At 47.5% G+C, this 18,761-nt stretch overlaps 2 protein-coding genes across 7 annotated transcripts in view; one reads left to right on the forward strand and one right to left on the reverse strand.

Moving 5' to 3' along the window:
* LOC144124414 (uncharacterized) overlaps positions 1-18,761 on the forward strand; it is an 88,181-nt gene that overhangs the window by 13,175 nt on the left and 56,245 nt on the right. The window lies entirely within an intron of this gene.
* Positions 6,433-18,761, reverse strand: part of LOC144124415 (longicornsin-like) — a 158,667-nt gene continuing 146,338 nt past the window's right edge. Inside the window, exon 3 of the mRNA XM_077657048.1 lies at positions 6,433-6,703. Within this exon, the coding sequence (XP_077513174.1) occupies positions 6,510-6,703 (194 nt within the window). The 3' untranslated portion in view covers positions 6,433-6,509. The remainder of the gene's footprint in view (positions 6,704-18,761) is intronic.

Below are 18,761 nucleotides of genomic sequence, written 5' to 3' on the forward strand. Positions count from 1 at the left end.
CTAACTCGCACCGGTACTGGTAGTACTGGTAGGCATTTACAACCTTGCTCTTCAATATCGATATTAATGATATATTTTACATGCACTTACCTGTGACTTTAAGAGCTGCACGCCGACGATTTCACAATGCTTTTGCCCAGTGATAATGAAAGAGATCTATTATTGTATGGAAACCAATTTTTAGAATACTTGCGCGAATGGTCGGGAAATAATTTTTTAAGAGTAAATGCTAGGAAAACTAATGCAATTATCTTTTGTCCAGAGAATAAGTCTATCTCAATGAATTTTCATCTCATGCTGGGTAACGCTAGAATTGAAGTTGTAGACAATATAAAATGCCTCGGTGTGGTGCTCACGGAAACCTTGAGTTGGGGCATACATATATCAACACTATCCGCAAGAAAAAAAGCCGAGTCAGTGGTGTTCTCTGTCGACATAGATACACATTTCCAACAAAGATATAGATCCCTATCTATAATGCATACTAACTTCCTATTATTACCTATTGCATAAGTGTCTGGGGTACAAAAACGAAGCATAACACAAGTGCCGCTCTGTGTCAATGCCTCTATTATTTTTACCGTTGTTCTCTGCTCTTTAGTGCATGTAACAGATTCTTTTTTTCTCACCCTATGCTGAGGTGTTGCGTGCATTGAGAGAGTGACACTCGTCAGGCATTCGTGCCTTTTGGTCAGACGTGTATTTTTTGTGTCTTGCCTGCCTGAAATAAACATTCATTCATTCATTCATTAGTTGCATAGAAACCTGTTGTCAGATTGATTGCAAATGTACCCTGGCCTTCATGTGTTTCCTTATTTTGAGCAATATGGTATTTTGTCTCTTGATATATTGCACCCGTTAAAATTTTACGTGCATACAAAAATGCAGGTAAAACAAATAATCAACTCTTGCTTGCAGCCTTTAGTCGACATCAATACACACCAGTTTACAATACACAATGTCTTTTACCCTCGCTTCTACCCTTTTGCCATACTTCATATAGTAAACAGTCCTTACCCTATAACTTAGGAAAAAAACCTTAACATATTGGCAGCAAATAGTATATCTATACAAGGCATCTCAAAGAATCAGTTATCTGTCTTGTGCATTTTCGAGTCTATTGTGGCATCATTGTAAATATGTTTGGTGTATCGTGACGTATGTTTTTCCTATTATCTATGTGCATTTCTTTTGTTGTGTGCGCGATCAGGGTTATACTGTTGTTGTCCTTTTTCTTTCTTTGATGGGGATATTAAGCTAAGCCTGATGTTCGCGACACACACTGCTGTCGATGTATTCTTGGGGCACTGGGTGCTACTTCAAGCGGCATTACGCAGCTTTTTTCCCGGTGTCCCCTTTTCCCACTGTAATGTGTGTGGAGAAATAAACTTTCAATTTAAATTTCAATTTCAAGAACCTTATCCAGTGAGGCTAGCAGTGCTGTTCGATGGGGGAACTTGCGAGTATTAAATGGGATGTCATTGAGTTTAGTGACGTTTGGAAGATAGGTGAGGCGTATACAGTGGTAAAGGGCGAACACACACTGTGCTTTCGCCGATTAGCGGATAGACGAGAACTAGGTGTGGGATTCCTCGGTAATCAGGATATTTCTGGCTACGTAGAGGAGTTCTATATTATTTATTCATTTATTTTGTCCTCAAGGCTTACAAAAGCATTGTATAGGGAAGGGGCGGAAATACAAATGACACTCTGAAATTTCATGAAGCAGAGAAAAAAATAAAGGCAAGAGAATGAAGGAGAAAAGAAAGGCAACAAAGGGTGCAAAGACGCAATAGATTGGTTGAACAGAATGCATCATATAAAGACAGAAGCATTCGTTCCAACGTATTAAAAAAATAAAGGAACATGCATACTGAACATCATAAACGCTAATTGCGAGTAATAATAATAATAACAAAAAAGACTTCAAGATATGTTAGTCAATGAAATACGAAAGCGATGGTTGTCAGTGATAGAGACTAGGGCAGCAGGTAGGTGGTTCCAGTCACGGGATATTTTTGGTAGAAATGAATGTGCATACGTCATAATATTTTGGCGAGGTATGGCGACTTTATAGCGATGTTCAACACGTGCAGAAACTTGAGCGGCACCTGTTATCAGGCGCGATCTGAGTTGGTCGATATGATGGTAAATCTTATGGAAGAGGGAAATATGAGAAATCTTACCACGGACAGCGATAGGGGGCAAATTTACTTTCTTTCATGCTAGTGACGCTTGCCGTGCGGTGCTAATGATTGAGGATACAAGGAACAGAGGAATTTTGTACACCCTCCAAGATTTCATTCAGTGATACATGGCCAGGGTCCCATATGGATGAAGCGAACTCGAGATTGGGTCGGACATAGGTCGGATTGGGTCAGACGTAACTGTTTTCTTAAGTGAAGATGGTGCCAGTGAAAAGTTACGTTTTATATACTCAAGCATGCGATTAGCTTTGGATGTTATGTAGTTAATAGGAGTCTTCCAAAAAAAGTTATTTGTAATGTGTACTCGAAGGTACTTATAAGCCAAAGCAAAATCAAGTGGAAAATGAATAATAGAGTAGCTGGCACAAGATGATTGAGTGCGGGAAATTCGCATTGTTTTGCAGTTCGCAGTGTTCAGTTCCATCTGCTAAAGAGAGCACCAAGAAGCAATATTATTTAAGCCAGTCTGGAGTAATATCGTATCGGAAGCATTAGTTATATTACGGTAGATTACACAGTCATCAGAGAAAAGATATAGTTAGAAACACAGTTGGATAAGTCAAAAATATAAATAAGAAAAAGTGATGGGGCCAAGACGGATCTCTGAGAGACTCCTGATTGGACGGGTACCTCAAACTGAGGAAATCGCGCCAAGTGGTACAGGATGACGTGAAGACAGACAGACGAAGCGCGTACTTTCAAAAGATTTGTTTCAAATGGTTTCACGCTTTTATGGAGAGCAAGAAAGAGTGAAGAAAGAGTGAAAGAAAGAATTGAACAAATTGCATCCGAAAAAACTTCCTTCGACTTCCTATCTATAATTTGGCCTGTGACCTCAACAATTCTATCTCGCTATCTTCGAGGGCTATCGACGGTGTGCTGATGCAGTTTTCTGTTCCAATAGTCCTGATCTTGAAGGCTTCGATAATTTCCCTTTAAATTTTTGTTTTCGCGTGACCTAGTATGGTGGTGTCATCCAGGTGAGGCTTGCATCTTTCTTCGGACCTTGTTTTGGCTTGACCTTGGGTCATGGGTCGTTATGATGATTCCGTTTGCAATGGTGACAGTGGGAATCCAGATTACCGGGGTTCGTTATCTGGCCACGCGAGTTGGCGTGTTCCCTGTCTAGTATTAATGAACTTCCTGTTTGTCCTATATACCTCTTGCCGCACTTGAGCGGCACGTCGTAGATTACTTCCTTGTCGCACTCAACGAGTCGTGTTTCATGGGTGATTTCGCATGGCGGTTTTCGTTCATCGGTGTTGTTGATTTTTCCGCAAATGCTGATAAGTTTTCTCCGGGATGAAAACACTACCGGGATATTGTGCCTGCCTGCTATCTTCTTAAGGCCGTGTGAGACCTTGTGAATGTAGAGTATGGTGACCGGCCGCACCTTTTCTCTGGAGGGTTCTCTCTTTTTCGAGCTCTTTTTGGTTAATGTACGTAGTAGCTTTTCTGCGACTAAAATCAGTAAGGCGCCCGGATAGCCGCTTTCCTTCAGCCTTGTAACTTGAGCGTCAAGGCCTTCTTGCACCGTGTATGCACAGGAACTTTTTGTGGCCTGTAGCATGCAGGAGAATGTGATCGATATCTCGATGAGCTTCGACTGGCCGGACTCATATCGTAGGACGGCTTTCTCTCCTTTGGTTCTGTATTGCCAGCATATGTGCAGGCTGCTTTCCGTGATCTCGAGATCCAGGAATCTCATTTTTCATGCGTCAGGCAGTCCAGCTTCCCCGCTTTTCCCACGAGGAAGCATAACAGAAAATCTACCTGACTGAAGCAGGCGATTATTCTCATGCCTTCTAAGGCAGGTTTTAGGCTCCTATTGTCTTTTTCCATCTACAGGTCGGACAGCACGGGAGCCAAGCACGGCCCTATGGAAATCCTGCTCACTGCAAGTAGCATTTCTCATTCCATTTTACGTACAGGAAATCCAGGTAGGCCGATATAATCTCCCGAAGGCCTTTGTGAGTCCGCAGTGACTCAGAAGGAAGCACGTTTTGGCGGGGTTTGGCTGCTCACAACAGATGACGCAACCTGTGCTGAGGTCACCTGAGACAGGGCATCGCTGAACGTGCTGATGATGCGACCGAGGACACCAGCAAGGGCCTTCTCCACAGCAACAAGAACTGACTTTGCCAATCCGGCTTCTGCGTCGCTATCAGCTGCGCAGACAGTACTTGCATATGAGCAGCTTTTTCTATCCAGCAGGGCGCATGCACATGCGCTGAATAATTTGCAGGACCGTCAGCTCATCACATACGAGATCATCAGCTGGGTGAGCACAGCGGCAGTCGCCACAGCTAGGAGAATAAGAAGTGCGGGTATCTGATGATGGATGACTGCCACAACAAATGCCACAGCGTGGTGCTGACTTACATGACTTGGTTCTGTGGTGAAACCGCCAGCAGTTCCCACACTGCAACGGCTGTGGTTGCAGTGGGTCTGCCCTATAGACTAACGGCCAAACCTTTAGTTTACATGGACAAGAGAACTCTGCAAAAGTTGCAATAACTGATTCTTGGACACCGGAGAACCACCGGCCTCCCTGCTACAGTGGTAGGAGTGCAGAATTCCAGCACCTGCATTTTGAAAATCCTCAAGAATCTATTGAGATGAAGCTCAAGGATCGAGCCCGCGGATGATACCCTTTGTGCAGGCAAGCTGTTCAGGAATGAATGGTTTGACCGGCAATGAGGCGAAAAAGGTGCAACCTTCAACTGCTTCTGAACCATCCGAGTGTTTTTGAGCTTAACTGCACCATTACCAACGCCACAGCGATCACCCTGATGCTATTACTACTAAAAGACTGCAAAGGGAAGCTTTGAGCCGGCAAACTGCGCGAAGCAAAATGCGGGAGCTCCTCTTGGGGACGTCAATTTATGCTATGGTCAGAAGCTTAGCAAATCATCAACACTAATTCGCACAGGACAAAAGCCTGGCCTAATCCCCCAACCGTAGAACGGCCTCACCAGGGACCGATGACAGTCCCGACGACAGTGTAGCAAAGCTTTAGGAGAAGCAGGACGCTGGAGCAGTCGACAGGTAGCGGCGAAGAGGATGCGGCACTCCGCTGGACTGGTACGCGGCACACTAGCTCAGAGCACAGGCCACTGAGTGCATGTCACGTGCCTTCACAGAGCTTTTTGTGGTGTTCGGCCTATCGCCGCAGTCATCAATGCGCAGGCGCTCAAAACGAATAAAAGGCGTGCGCCGCAACCTGCGCGCGGGCTTATCTCGACCAGCCACGCACCGACAGCATGTGTCAAAGTCGCTCCGCCCCTGGAAACTTGTCTGCTCTTTCGCATGAACCACGCAACACAACACCTTTCACAGGCACAACACGTAACTTCTGCCTCCTTTACTGTCACGCAAAGAAACCGAGTACCGCTAAGAAACTAAGCTTCCCTGCGCATCTCAAGGCACTGTTTGCATTCGACACGCGCTATTAACACGGGTACGCTTTCTGGGCTGAAGAAAAAAAACTCAGGAACACAGTTTCCCGCGCATTCTTTCCCGTAGCGTGTCAGCCGTCGCCAACTACAGCATTTGACGCTACGTTGGTCACGGTAACCAGCCGCGCAGTCTTCGAAATAAAAAATGCGATACTTGGACATACACATGCATTAGGTCGTAATTTAATAAATACATATATGCCGTCTTCATTTTTTTATGCCATCCTTAAGGTTTTTGTTTGCAACCGACAGTTATATTTCATCGACGCTGCTATTGTTAATGCTTAGGTTACATAATTTTGGCTGCTATAGAAAGTTTTTTTTTTTACTTTCTGCCTTATTTGAACTAGGTGCCTTATATTTTTCGGAGTGTAATACTATTCACATTGCCGCAGTTGTATTTGTTTCTTGCCACGTATGGAGTAGGTCTGTCTTCTGCCGGTGCCTAATTTCTTCTTTGAAAAGGAACATGCCCCCCCCCCCCCCCCGCACAAAAAAAAAAAGAGTATTCAAGGCACGGATTATGCACTCGTACTATTTAAATTCAGTACAAATTTCGTCCGTCCTCGGTGACGAGTGCGGTGCCATGGCCGCACGCACTATTTCCATGACCCGCGGATTGGCGCGGTGAAACAAGAGGACAGAATGCGATGAAGAGACGTTGAATCGCATTCTGCCACCTTTACAGCCGCTGCGGGCAGGCGCCACAGCGCGGTAGGCGCGCGGGTGCTCAGCCGATACGCAGCAGAGTGAAAGTGGCTACGGGAGAATCACAAACGCACGCTTTTATTGCTTGCGACGAAATACGACGTACTTTCTGCACCTGTTGGGCCAAAAAGAAGATTTATCCCATCATCATGAGTGGGTTCATCATCATCATCATCGGGTTCATCATAGGATTGAAGGGCGTCATGGCTCCGAAAGGACCGCCGATGCAGCGGCACCGTAGTCCCATGCAGAAACCAGTGCTGCCCGGGTAGAGCATGTTGCAGCGCTGCCGGCACATAAACGGGTTGACCATGCACGCCAGGCCCCGACCTGCGCCGAAACACACGAGTGAGGCAGCGCCGTGTGCATCGCAAGCTGCTCTTAAATCAGCGCAAGACAAACTTGGAGGTGCTGTCTTGGGGCACTGCATGTTCTACACTGTAAGAACCGGTACCCTATGTGATAAACATACCGGCTACTGTACTCTCTCAAGCAGTAGTTCACTCCGTCCAAATCTCCTAGGCACTGAAACGCCTCCTTCGGCGAAGACTACACTTGCCAGCGCACTCTCTCTACGGCCAGTAGGAATTGCAGTGTGTTTATTTCCTTTGCCTTTGCAATGAGGCGCAGCTATACATTCACCTATGACCGGCACATCACGCAAACTAGGTCCATCCCTGATTGCGCTGTACGTAAACAAAAAGCTCTTCGGTTGAACGTCGGGAAAAATGCAATATACATAAGCAAAGGCTCTGAATAAGTACCATTCAACGAAGGCATGCATTTGCGACATGCTTAAAAAAAATAGATTCTCCTGTAACTGTCGTAATTTATCCTAAACATAGCTCTATTACGGAGCAAATATATTTCACGCCCTCAGGAGCCACCGTTCATATTCTGGTGCATCAGTTTCAAAACAGCGATGCTTCTCGGAATAACGCTTTGCAGAAAATAGCGATCCTTCAGTTCAAGGAAAACACTTCTGTCAGATCCCGTAAACCATTCCTATTCGCCTCGAAACATCTGTCTGAACATTTAACATTCCAACGCTACTATCGTTTCAAAGCTCGGCAGGCGCTGAAGTCAAGCTAAATATCATTTTTAATCCAAACAGTTATGTGCAACACGACATCAGTTAGGTCGTTCACGATGGGCAAGGCTTGAATATACAGTAAACCAAGAAACTACTTCCCATCGAAAAATACCCATCGCGTGCAGCTGTTGCTAGGACGGTTTCATGGTTTGTGAGCTGTGCCACTTCTAACGCGGCACCGATCTGTGAAGTTGAAAAGCAGAAGCTGGCGAAACGTACGCAGGAAGCCGACGGGTAACTCTAACTGAAAGCATACATTTGCGCTCACGTTAGTTTTTAGACCCACCGTTTTGCTCTGCCTAACTCACTGCTTATGCTTTACAGTTCATCTCCTGAGTGACTTATCAAGGCAATGTCTTCAGCAAATCGGAGTTTACTGAGCTACTCTCCATTAAATCTTATCCCCAACTGTTCCCAATGCAGCTGAAAAATGGGTGTACACTGAAACAGTGTGTCTAAAAATTAGCACGTAGAAAACCAAAGCAATGGTTAACAGTCTAGCAAGGGAACAGCAGTTTACAATTGGTATCGAGATGCCAGAAGTGGCAAAGGTACACGTCTGCTCAGGGAAAATAGTGACGGCTGATCAGGATCATGTAATAAGAGAATAATTACTCATCGGCATCCACACAAGCGTGTTGCGCTTGGGTGGATGCCAATGAGTAATTATTCCTTCATTACAAATTTTTCTCCACCTTGAGGGATTTCCCTAAAAAAATTTACCAACACTGTTCCCACTTCGAGTTATTGATCAATTCGCTCTCGCCCTACTATAAGCTTGCCGTCCCGGTTAGCTCAGTTGGTAGGGCGACTGCTCCGGTGAAGCGGCGGTCCCGGGTTCGAGCCCCAGACCAGGACGAATTATTAACTACGAAGTTTCTGAGAATGCTGTATAGGTTTCCTTTGTAGCCGTATGGCTGCGCTTGGGTGGATGCCAATGAGTAATTACTCCCTTATTACCAATTCTTCTCCACCTTGGGGGGTTCCCCTGAAAACATTGGATCAGGATCATGAGAAGGAAGTGACTAGAAGAACAAAAATCGGTTTGAATGCGTTTGTCAGGTTATCTCAGATCATGAATATTATGGCTATTGACCAATATCCCTCAAGAGAAAAGTATACAACAGATATATCTTATGATAAAACGCTAAGGCGCCCGTGTGCTGTGCGATGTCAGTGCACGTTAAAGATCCCCAGGTGGTCGAAATTATTCCGGAGCCCTCCACTACGGCACCTCTTCTTCCTTTCTTCTTTCACTCCCTCCTTTATCCCTTCCCTTACGGCGCGTTCAGGTGTCCAACGATATATGAGACAGATACTGCGCCATTTCCTTTCCCCCCAAAACCAATTATTATTATTATTATTATCTTACCGGTACTTACCAATGGGGCAGAAATGCGGAGGATAATGAAAAGAGTTAGCTCAAGTTAAGGACAACGCAACGAGCTGTTCAAAGGAACCCTTAAGAGACTTTAAGAGGTGTAACCTTAAGAGGGGGAAGCCGGCAGAGTGGATGAGGGAACAAGCGCAGATTACCGACATCCTAGTCGAAATCAAGAGGAAGAAATGGGCTTGGGCTGCACATTTAGATCGAAGGCATGATAACCGCTGCCCTTAACGGGGCGGCAGAAAGCTATGTGGGCCGATGAGATTCAGAACTTGGCGCGGATACATTGGCCGCAGCTGGCAAAACACAGGGTTAATTGGAGAGACATGGGAGAGGCCTCTGCCCTGCAATGGGCGCAGTCTGACTGACGGTAATGATTGTATACATATTAAACTTGCTTACCTCAGCTACCTTGCGCCTGTTGATAAAATTTGATGGCTTTGCCAGTTCTATTCTGTCTGAGGGGTTAGAGGCATTCACGCGTTGGCGTTTCGTAATCAGATCTTGCGTCTCCTGAGAGAGCTTGCCTGCATCCACCATTTCTCTGCGCACTCCATAATGACAGCCGTGAGATTATTGTTCAGTGCTTGAACGCTAAGGTCGTCGACCTCTATTAAAGGGATTATCTGTTCTGCAAGGAGATTCTGAATTCAAGCTGCTTTCGCCCCTCAGGCCGTCTCGCCCCTCAGGCTGTTATTCTCAAGCTGCTTTCCCTCTTACCGCCAATTCCTGGCTAGTTTCTTCAAAAGGTATTGATGTAAAATTAAGCAGCCGACGCAGGCGGTGGAGGATATGCTGTAGATTAAACTAAAAATGCAATTGATATGCAAGATTACAGCCGGCGGGCTATTAGAGCGAAAGAAGAAAAGACCATCTGGGAAAGTTTGATATTCAGATGAGCGACGAGACCAACAATTTTGGTCTGGAGCAGACTACAGCCAGGTCGTTATGGCGAATGCAAATAAGAAAAGAGCAGTTCAGCAGCCGAACAACAGGTGATGACTTGGATTGAGGTGCTGACAGTGGTAAGGGAGTGCGAAAGTATATGGGCCATGACCCGACAGCAGCAACTGGTGGTAGCTGCTAGTGGGCGTGGGAACAACGCTAAAATGCGGCTGACAAATCTATTTCGGCTCTGCTCTCGATTATCTCCAGCCTAAGCAGAGTGCCTTGTTGTTGCTTCAAAGGTGTTTTTGCCGCACGTTCCGCTGACAGACCAGGCAGCGCCAAGTGATGCGTGCTCCGCCGACCTGCGACGCAGACCCCTGTTCCTGTGGCTAGCGATACATCTTCTAAACGCTCAAATAATGCATTCTTTTCTGAGTTGCTAAGCGCAAAAGTGTTTGGAAACATGTGCATAAATGGTATGCGTGATGAAACTTTTGCTGTCCGGGGATGTCGAGCAGAATCCTGCGCTGAAACCTAATGGTGCGAAAACGGCCCCACAAGGTTAACAGTCTTTAGATTTAGATCGCGAAAGTTCTCAAGGAGATAACGACGCAGATAGAGACGGATACACAGTGCGCTTTAAGCGCACGTGGTGAACAAACTAGCCAAATCGGTGCCGCTGTTTAATCTCCGGGTAATGAGAGCAGTGTGGCTTTAACTCTGCTTCAAGATCTTAGATACCATCCCACAAAAAATCGAAGAACGACGTGCACCTATATACGCTTCCCTACAAAACCTCATAGCCACTGAGAAAGAAATAGGTGAAACGATTATGAACATCTCGGTTGGGCTTGATTGTGCTGAAAATAAACTGAAGCTGTTTCATGCAGCTGGGGCAACCTGACAAATATGAGGACGAATGCTGAAAGAGCTTGGACGTACAATGAGATGCTTGAAGCTTTTTGAACACCTCAAGATATCTATCTGAGAGGAAACCTTGTGTTTCTCAACGATGTCGACTGAAACACAGGCTGATTCTGGAGGCTGGGTCTGGAGAAAACATAAGGGATACTTTTCTAAACAAAATATCGCTAACTTCAGTGAGAATGAAATTAAACCGGCTTATAGGATTGGCGCGGCTGCAACTAAGAAAACGCGATAAATACATGACAAATTAACGCGCGTAAACAAAATTATAGAACTCCACCTTGGCGCAAAGAGCAAACTATGAAGGTCAGTAATCATTATTACTGACGATTTTTCTCCGGCCATCAGGCTTGTAGAATTCGCAAACAAACTGAGCCCCTTAGGGCACTCAGTCTTTGTTACAAAAAAGTTATTCAGAAAACAGTTACAGGTATTGCCCAATAACTTGGAGCGTTCAGGAAAAAAATTCCTGTATGCTGGAACAATATCTAATTCCCGATCTGCAAGACCGCTCAATTAATACCAGCAAAGACCTGCCCAGGCTCTTAGCAACTTCTCGGTTCTTTTTACTGCTTGAAGCTGCGTCATTTGTAATCGAGATTGCTAGTCCTGCACCGCCAGAGCTACTGTGGCCGATATTGCTGTACTAAGAGAAACTTGGCTGAGTGACTAGGTGTGCAATAGTGAATTTTTTTTGTCACAAAAGTGTCACAGTGTATTACTTTTTCACTGTTGTGCTGGCCGCTGTGGCGGGGTTTTAGTTCCTATTGCTGAAAATTTCGAAAGCTTTAAGTTAATGTTGACACTACAATGAAGACTATTTGCGTTCAGATCAAAATTAACTATAAATCTCTTTTATATTGGGTATGCTACCGGGCACACTCTACGCCCGTCGGTGTATATAGCGACCTTCATGACATTTTGAACAAAGTTCCACGGTATACTCATCGCTCTAGATTTTTCGATTTGGTAATTGTGAATGCCCTCTTATCAGCTGTTAAAGCACCCCTTCAGGCAATGGCAGCACGTATGAATCGCCAAGTTTTTTAGCACTTCGTTCCGTCTTTCCGCAATCACATGTATTCACACAGCTGACAAGGGTGACATCTACAAGGTCTACCATGTTAGACCTTTTGCTAGTGAGTGCCCCAGATTTTGTAAGCTGCTCGCGAAGCCACCCAACTTTCAGCCGCCCCCTGCGACTGATGCTCCCTCTTGGAATCCAGTCCGTTGCCTTTAACGACTATGGGCTCTTCGCATTAGATGTGCTACCTAAGCCCATTCCTTTTTTTTTTGGTTTCCACAAGGATGTCATTAATCCGCGTCTGTTTAGTTCGGTGGACGGATGAGATTAAGAAGTTTGCTGGGATATACTGTGGGCGCCGCTGGAAAGGGGCAGGGTTAATTGGAAAGACATGGGAGAGGCCTATGCTCTGCAGTGGGCGTAGTCAGACTGATGATGACGATGATCATAATTTTTTCTGACCCACTCAGCTCTCATCTGATCTGCTGTTCTGATTTTTGGTGTCCCTTGTTTCCTCTGCACCCTTTTTAGGTTGTCTCCCTTTTGTAGGGCATTCCCGATTCTCTCCACATTAATCTTATGTCAATTATCTTCTGCTTATTGATTAATTTTGATACTTCTGCCGTTTCTGTTCTATCTGAGGGGTTGGAGGCTTTCAAGCACTGGCTTTTTTTTAATCAGCTCTTGCGTCTCCTGAGATAGCTTGCAGAAATCCTAACAACAATACTGTTTGCAGCTACTGCGCAGTCGATAATGATAGCCAGGGAAACATCGTTAATTGCTTCAACATTGCGGTCAATAGGCCATATTAACACTATCAGTCAAGTAATATAGAAATGCGCAGAATATACCCCCCCCCCCCCCCCCAAATAGCGTTCGTTGATTATGAGAAAGCATATCACTCAGCGGAAACCACAGCATTTATATAGGCACTGCGGAATCAGGGCGTACAAGAGTGGTGTGTGAAAATACTGGAAGATGTATAACGACTGCACAGCCACCATAGTCCTTCATAAAGCCAGCAATAAATTCCGATAAGGAAGGGCGTCAGGCAGGGAGAAACGATCTCACCAATGATATTCACCGCCTGTCTACAGGTGGTGTTCCGTGCGTGGCCTGAATTGGGAGCAGTTGGGGATAAGAGTTAATGGAGAATACCTAAGTAATTTTCAATTTGCTGGTGATATTGCCTAGCTTAGTCCCCCAGGAGATGAGCTGCAAAGCATGATAAATAAGTTAGACAGGCAGAACAGCACGGTGGGTCTTAGAATTGAAATGCAGAAAACCAAAAGTAATTCATGTTCAACAGCCTTGCAAGGGAACAGGAGTGGACAATTGGTAGCGAGGTGCTGTAAGTGGTAAGGGAATATATCTACTTAGTACACGTGGCGGCTGCAGATCCGGATCATGAGAGGGAAACAACTAGAATTAGAATAGGGTGTAACGCATTATGCAGGTTCTCTAAGAACATGAATGGCATTTTACCAGTATCCCTGAAGAGAACAGTGTACAACAGCTGTATCTTACCGGTACTCACCTACGGGGGCAGAAACTTGATGGCTAAGGAAAGGGTTCAGCTTAACGTAAGGACAATGCAGAGAGCTATGGAAAGAAAAATGATAAGTGTAACGTTAAGAGACCGCAAGCGGGCAGAGTGGTTGAAGGAACAAACTCGTGTTAGTGACATCCTAGTCGAAATCAAGGGAAAGAAATGGGCGTGTGCAGGGTACGTAATGCGAAGTCAAGATAACCGCTGGTCTTTAGGCTGAAGGAGTGGATTCCAAGATAAGGCAAGCGCAGCAGGGGGCGACAGAAAGTTAGGTGGACGGATGAGGTTAAGAAGTTTTCGGGGATACGATGGCCGCAGCTCGCAAAGGGCAGGGTTAATTGGAAAGACTTGGGAGAGGCCCTTGCCCTGGAGTGTTTGCAGTGAGGCTGACGATAATAATGATGATAAAGATGTCTGTAATGAGCGGCTCATTCAGTACGTAGGAGCCAAAGTTTGGAACAAAATACCAGTTGATTTAAGGCTGGAACAAAGTCTTATCAATAAGTTGAAAACTTACTATCTTCAGCAAAACGCGGAAATTTGAGACCGCATTGAGTATTGTTCATTTGAAAACATCCTACTAGTGTCTTGCACTTTCCAGCAGCGCCAGTATCTTTTTTCATGTATAACAGCTCATGTATAACATCCTGCCCTTCGGGTATTGTGTGTCGCCACCTGGTTCGATGTTTGATATTTATTGTTGCTTGTTTTAATCGAAATCATATTGTTTAAATTCGCAGGGCTATATAATTCCAATCGTGAAGACTGCCTGATCCTATGCACTTTCATCTTTCGACCCAAAACTAGCCTCTGGCTATGGGTCCAAGCACTGTTTTGTAAATTCTTTTTGTTCATGATGATAATAAAATATTGATTGATTGATTAATTGATGCTGTTCTCGTACTCGGTTGCAGCCGAATATCTGCTCTGCAGCCAGATCTAAACTGTTCTACTTACTCTCTTGCCGCTAACTCTTTGATAGGCTTCCGCTCCACTAGTTTCTTCCGTTACCTCTTCAAGTCTAGGCTAATTAGAGATTTCATCATCCTGTGGTTGCTTCAACGCACCTTTCCCATGACCTCCACATTCTACATAATGCCAGTGTGAGGCATAGGACGAAGTCTGTTTCATCTTTATCTGTTCTCCACACGACTGAGTCTAAAGTAATGCGCTTCTTTCATAGCAGCAATTTGTGCCCCGATCCCTGCAATATTGCGCCCTGCGGACGCCTGCAGCATCTTATAGGTACCTCCGCGTCATTCTAGCGTGATACCTAATATGGAAGCTACAGGTCACTTCTATCATCGGGACACCTAAATGAACGCTTGAATCATCATGTCAAAAGCAGTGCATAGTTTGGCGAAAAACAGAGAACATCCCTGTGTTCGCTGTTTTTTGTCATGATGAATCAATACCAACTAGCCCAAACTTCTGCTCTGCTGCAGCTCGCTTGATTTTCTGAAACGTAATATTGCCACAATGTTGCCCATTTACTGGCGCCGTCATGCGGTGAGACAGCACCCGCTGGTCTTCCTTGTTTTCCCCGGCTCATGCGTTGGTTCGCTGAGTGCGTCTGCTTTGCTAGTCCTAGTGTGCCCTTCTGTCATTTCTGCCGGTTTTCGGTGATACTTTAGTGCAGGTTCTGGGTAATTTCCCAATGTATGAAGAGCTCCCAGGAGCCTCCGACGACGAACAGCTACACCCCGTGGACAGTACACCTGTCCACAAGGCGAGCCACCGCTTGCGAGGGTTGGATCCTGAGTTTCGACCCCTGACGGCACCACCCCGCGCAGTGACGTCCACTGCGGCAAGCCAGAACACCCAGAATGCCGTCAGTTCCCCACCGCTTCTTCTCCATGCCCTTCGCACTCCAGCGTCGTTTCATGGCAAGTTCGAAGACGTGGAAGACTGGTTGGCCAGCTACGACCGGGTCGCTGCGTTTAATCTGTGGGACGAGGACCACAACCTAAGCAATGTCCATTTTGTCCTGGAAGACTCCGCCAAGATGTGGTTTGAAAACCACGAGTCTGCTATCCCCACCTGGCGAGACTTCCGGCGACAGTTGCTCGACACCTTCAGCAGCAACGAAGGGAAGGACCGTGCTGAAGTTGCCCTGCAGACCCGAGTGCAGCGTCCAAATGAGAGCTTCGCCATGTTCGTAGAAGACATGACGTGGCTCTTCAACCGCGCAGATCCTACCATGCCTGAAACGAAGACGTACGTCATCTTATGCGACGAGTCAAAGAGCAGTTTTTCGCAGGACTTTTGCGCGACCCTTCTGGCACAGTTGTTGACTTTGCTCGGGAGGCGACAAGCATGGAGCGCGCCTCGCAGCAGAGGTTCGCGCATTACGGCCGTCCGGCGGATAAAACTGCTATGGACGCCAACGTGCTGCGGCCCGGCACTGCGAGTGAGGCCCTCCGTGGGCTTGTCAGCAGCACTGTGCGCGAAGAGCTACAGAAGCTTCGCCCTGTCGAGCAACACCCGGGTGTCGGAGCCCTCTCGGATGTCATTCGTGACGAAGTCTGTCGAGCGGTGCAGCCAATGGCCTGTTCCCAGCCGCCGCCTGAGCCGTATGTCATGACGTACAGTGAAGCGTTACGCAACACGGCGCCAGCACCACCGGCGTTTTACTGCACTGCTCCTCCTGTACCGCATCAACGCTTTTCGACTTCGCCTGCTCTCTTTGACGCACGACCACCCCTCAGCAAAGCACACGCATCGAACAACTGGCCCTTGTGCTGCAGTGAAGCCGGCCACATATTGCGCCACTGTCCGTATCGTCGGATGGGCCTGCGAGGGTTTTTACCAGACGCACCCCGGCCACGCTGTGGTGAACAATCCCGTGACATCTAGAAGTACCTGTCAGCCAGAGTCCCCCCTGCGCCTTCGCCGCAGCGCCCGTCGAGGTCGCCGTCGCCCCGTCGGTTCTCTTCCCCAGGCCGCCAGCCGTCCTTCCGGCAGTCCCGTAGTCCACGCCGGGAAAACTGAAGACGGCGATCTCGGGGGGTATAGGGCCGCCGTTGCTCCGCAATTCGAACAAGATCCTCCGCTCGCCGACTTGACTCTTCAACCCGATCTTCCACCTGCTCCGACCCCCTTCCGACGCCCAGAACAGCGTCTGCTCGACGCCCCATTTCTACGATCGCCTCGACCCTCCTCTCCGGAACTTTCCACTGCGCGCGTTTCAGAAAGTGAGGTTGTTTCAGCCGAAATACCGGCCCTCTCTGACAACCACCATGTGACTGCCCTCGTCGATACCGGCGCAGATTTCTCAATTATGAGTCGCGGTCTTGCTACCCTGTTGAGAAACGTGCTGACACCCTGGCACGGAACACAGATTCGGACCGCTGGCGGTAATGTAGTGATGCCGCTCGGCGTCTGCACCGCTAGGATAGAGATTCGCAGTATTTATTCCCGGGTTGCTCCCCTGTGGTGGCTCAGTGCCCCAAGGACGTGATCCTCGGTCTAGATTTTCTTCGCGAAAAAGGTGCTGTCATCGACCTCCGCGACATTAAGGTGACATTCTCCGCCCCATACACCATAGCCGACGACAGTGTGCCAGATAGATCCGTTTCCGCGTGTCCAGCGACCACATCACCATACCACCGCGTGCCAGCTTGTTTGTTATGGTGGACTGCGAAAACCCCCGCGCGTCCAATGGCATCGCAGAAGCAAACCTGTCTTTACTGCTGAGCCAACAAGTCTGCATCGCACGGGGCGTCGTTGCCCTGCAGGACCAGCGAACACTGCCGAGTGGCTCAGTGGTTATGGCGCTCGGCTGCTGACCCGAAAGACGCGGGTTCGATCCCGGCCGAGGCAGTTGAATTTCGATGAAGGCGAAATTCTAGAGGCCCGTGTACTGTGCGATGTCATTTCACGTTAATGAACCCCGGGTGGTCGAAATCTCCGGAGCCCTTCACTACGGCGTCCCTCATAGCCTGAGTCGCTTTGGGGCGTTAAACACCCATGCACCATAAATCAAACGGGAACCGGCGAACAAAGCTTCTAGTTACGAACTTTAGCGCGGAATACCGCCACTTGGCGAAAAATATAGCCATCGCCTATTTCAATGAAATTAGCGAGCCCGCCACCCACTGCGCATTGTCAACGTCCCGGGACACCCCTTCAGGAAAACCTAGTCGAACAGTTAAGGCTGACGTGAACCCTGTTTTAAACACTGATCAGCATAGCCGCTCGCAAACCACCCTCTTTTCATGACTGCTTTGCGACCACCTTTAAGATCAGACAGACGTCCATAACGAAACATCGCATCATAGTTGATCACAGTGAGCTGCCAGTGAGATGTTGCACGTCCCTGCCAGCCACAATATCACCTGGGCAGAGGCACGTGTGCTCGCCAAAGAAAAAGACAGGAAATCACGGCTCTATCTTCAGTCGCTGATTGCTCAAACCACAGCGCATACTATCAATCGCAATGACGGGAATTTGCCACCTGTCTACGCGAGATGCCTGGGATCGCATATACGCCGTATATAAAAGGCACCACCATAGCGTTTTGCCTCGTTGTGAAAAAGGTTCCCGTGTGGGAGCCGAAACGTCATTCCATATCATAATTTTTGGTCGGTGCTAGTTACTAATATCAACCACCAGAGTTGCACTGCCCTGCTGCTTCCGCAACGCATCAACGCTCCCCGACTTCGCCTGCTCTCCCTGACAAACGACCACCCGTCAGCAAAGCTCACGCGTGACGCACGTCGAACAGCCGGCCCTTGTTCTTCCGCTGCGGTGAAGCCACCCTCATACTGTGTCACTTCCCGTATCGTCGTATGGGCCTGCAAGGGTTTTCATTCTCTCTTCCCCCTCGCCACAACGAGAGTGCAGGTCGTCGGCGCCTCTTCAGTTCTTTTCCCCTGGCCGCCAGCCGTCCTTTCGGCAACCCTGTAGTGGACGCCGGGAAAACTGAGGACGGCGACCTCGCGGGTACGGCTGCCGTCGCTCCGCGTTCCGGACATCATCCGCTAGCCGACTTCACCCTTCAGCCCGAACTTCCACCCACGCTCCGACCACCTTTCGACGCCCAGAACAGTCTCTGCTCGACGCTCCATTTCGACAAACTCCACGATCCTCCTGTCCGACTCCTTCCACGGCACACGTTCCAGTAAGAGAGCTCGTTCTCTCAGAATACCAGTCGTCGCAGACAACCCCCGTCTGACTGGCTTGATAGATACCGGCGGCAATTTCTCTGTTACGAGTCGTGTTCTTGGTACTCTCTTGCGAAAAGTCCCGACACCTTGGCATGGAACACAAATATGGACAGCTGGCAGCCATGTGGTGATGCCGCTGGGCGTCTGCACCGCTAGGATAGAGATTCGTGTTATCATCTTTTCTAGCTTCCTGTGAGGGCTCAGTTTGTATCTATATTTGTAGATAACAGTTTATGCTAGCAGCCACAATGTCGCTATAAAAGAAAATTTTGCACTGGCTGCTTCGTTGTCTTCGCTCATTATTCCGAGGACCTTATCCTTGGCCTCAGTTTTCTTTGCGAAAATGATGCAG

Source organism: Amblyomma americanum, chromosome 3 (genome assembly GCF_052857255.1).
Source record: "Amblyomma americanum isolate KBUSLIRL-KWMA chromosome 3, ASM5285725v1, whole genome shotgun sequence".
In the NCBI taxonomy this organism is placed as follows: Eukaryota; Metazoa; Arthropoda; class Arachnida; order Ixodida; family Ixodidae; genus Amblyomma; species Amblyomma americanum.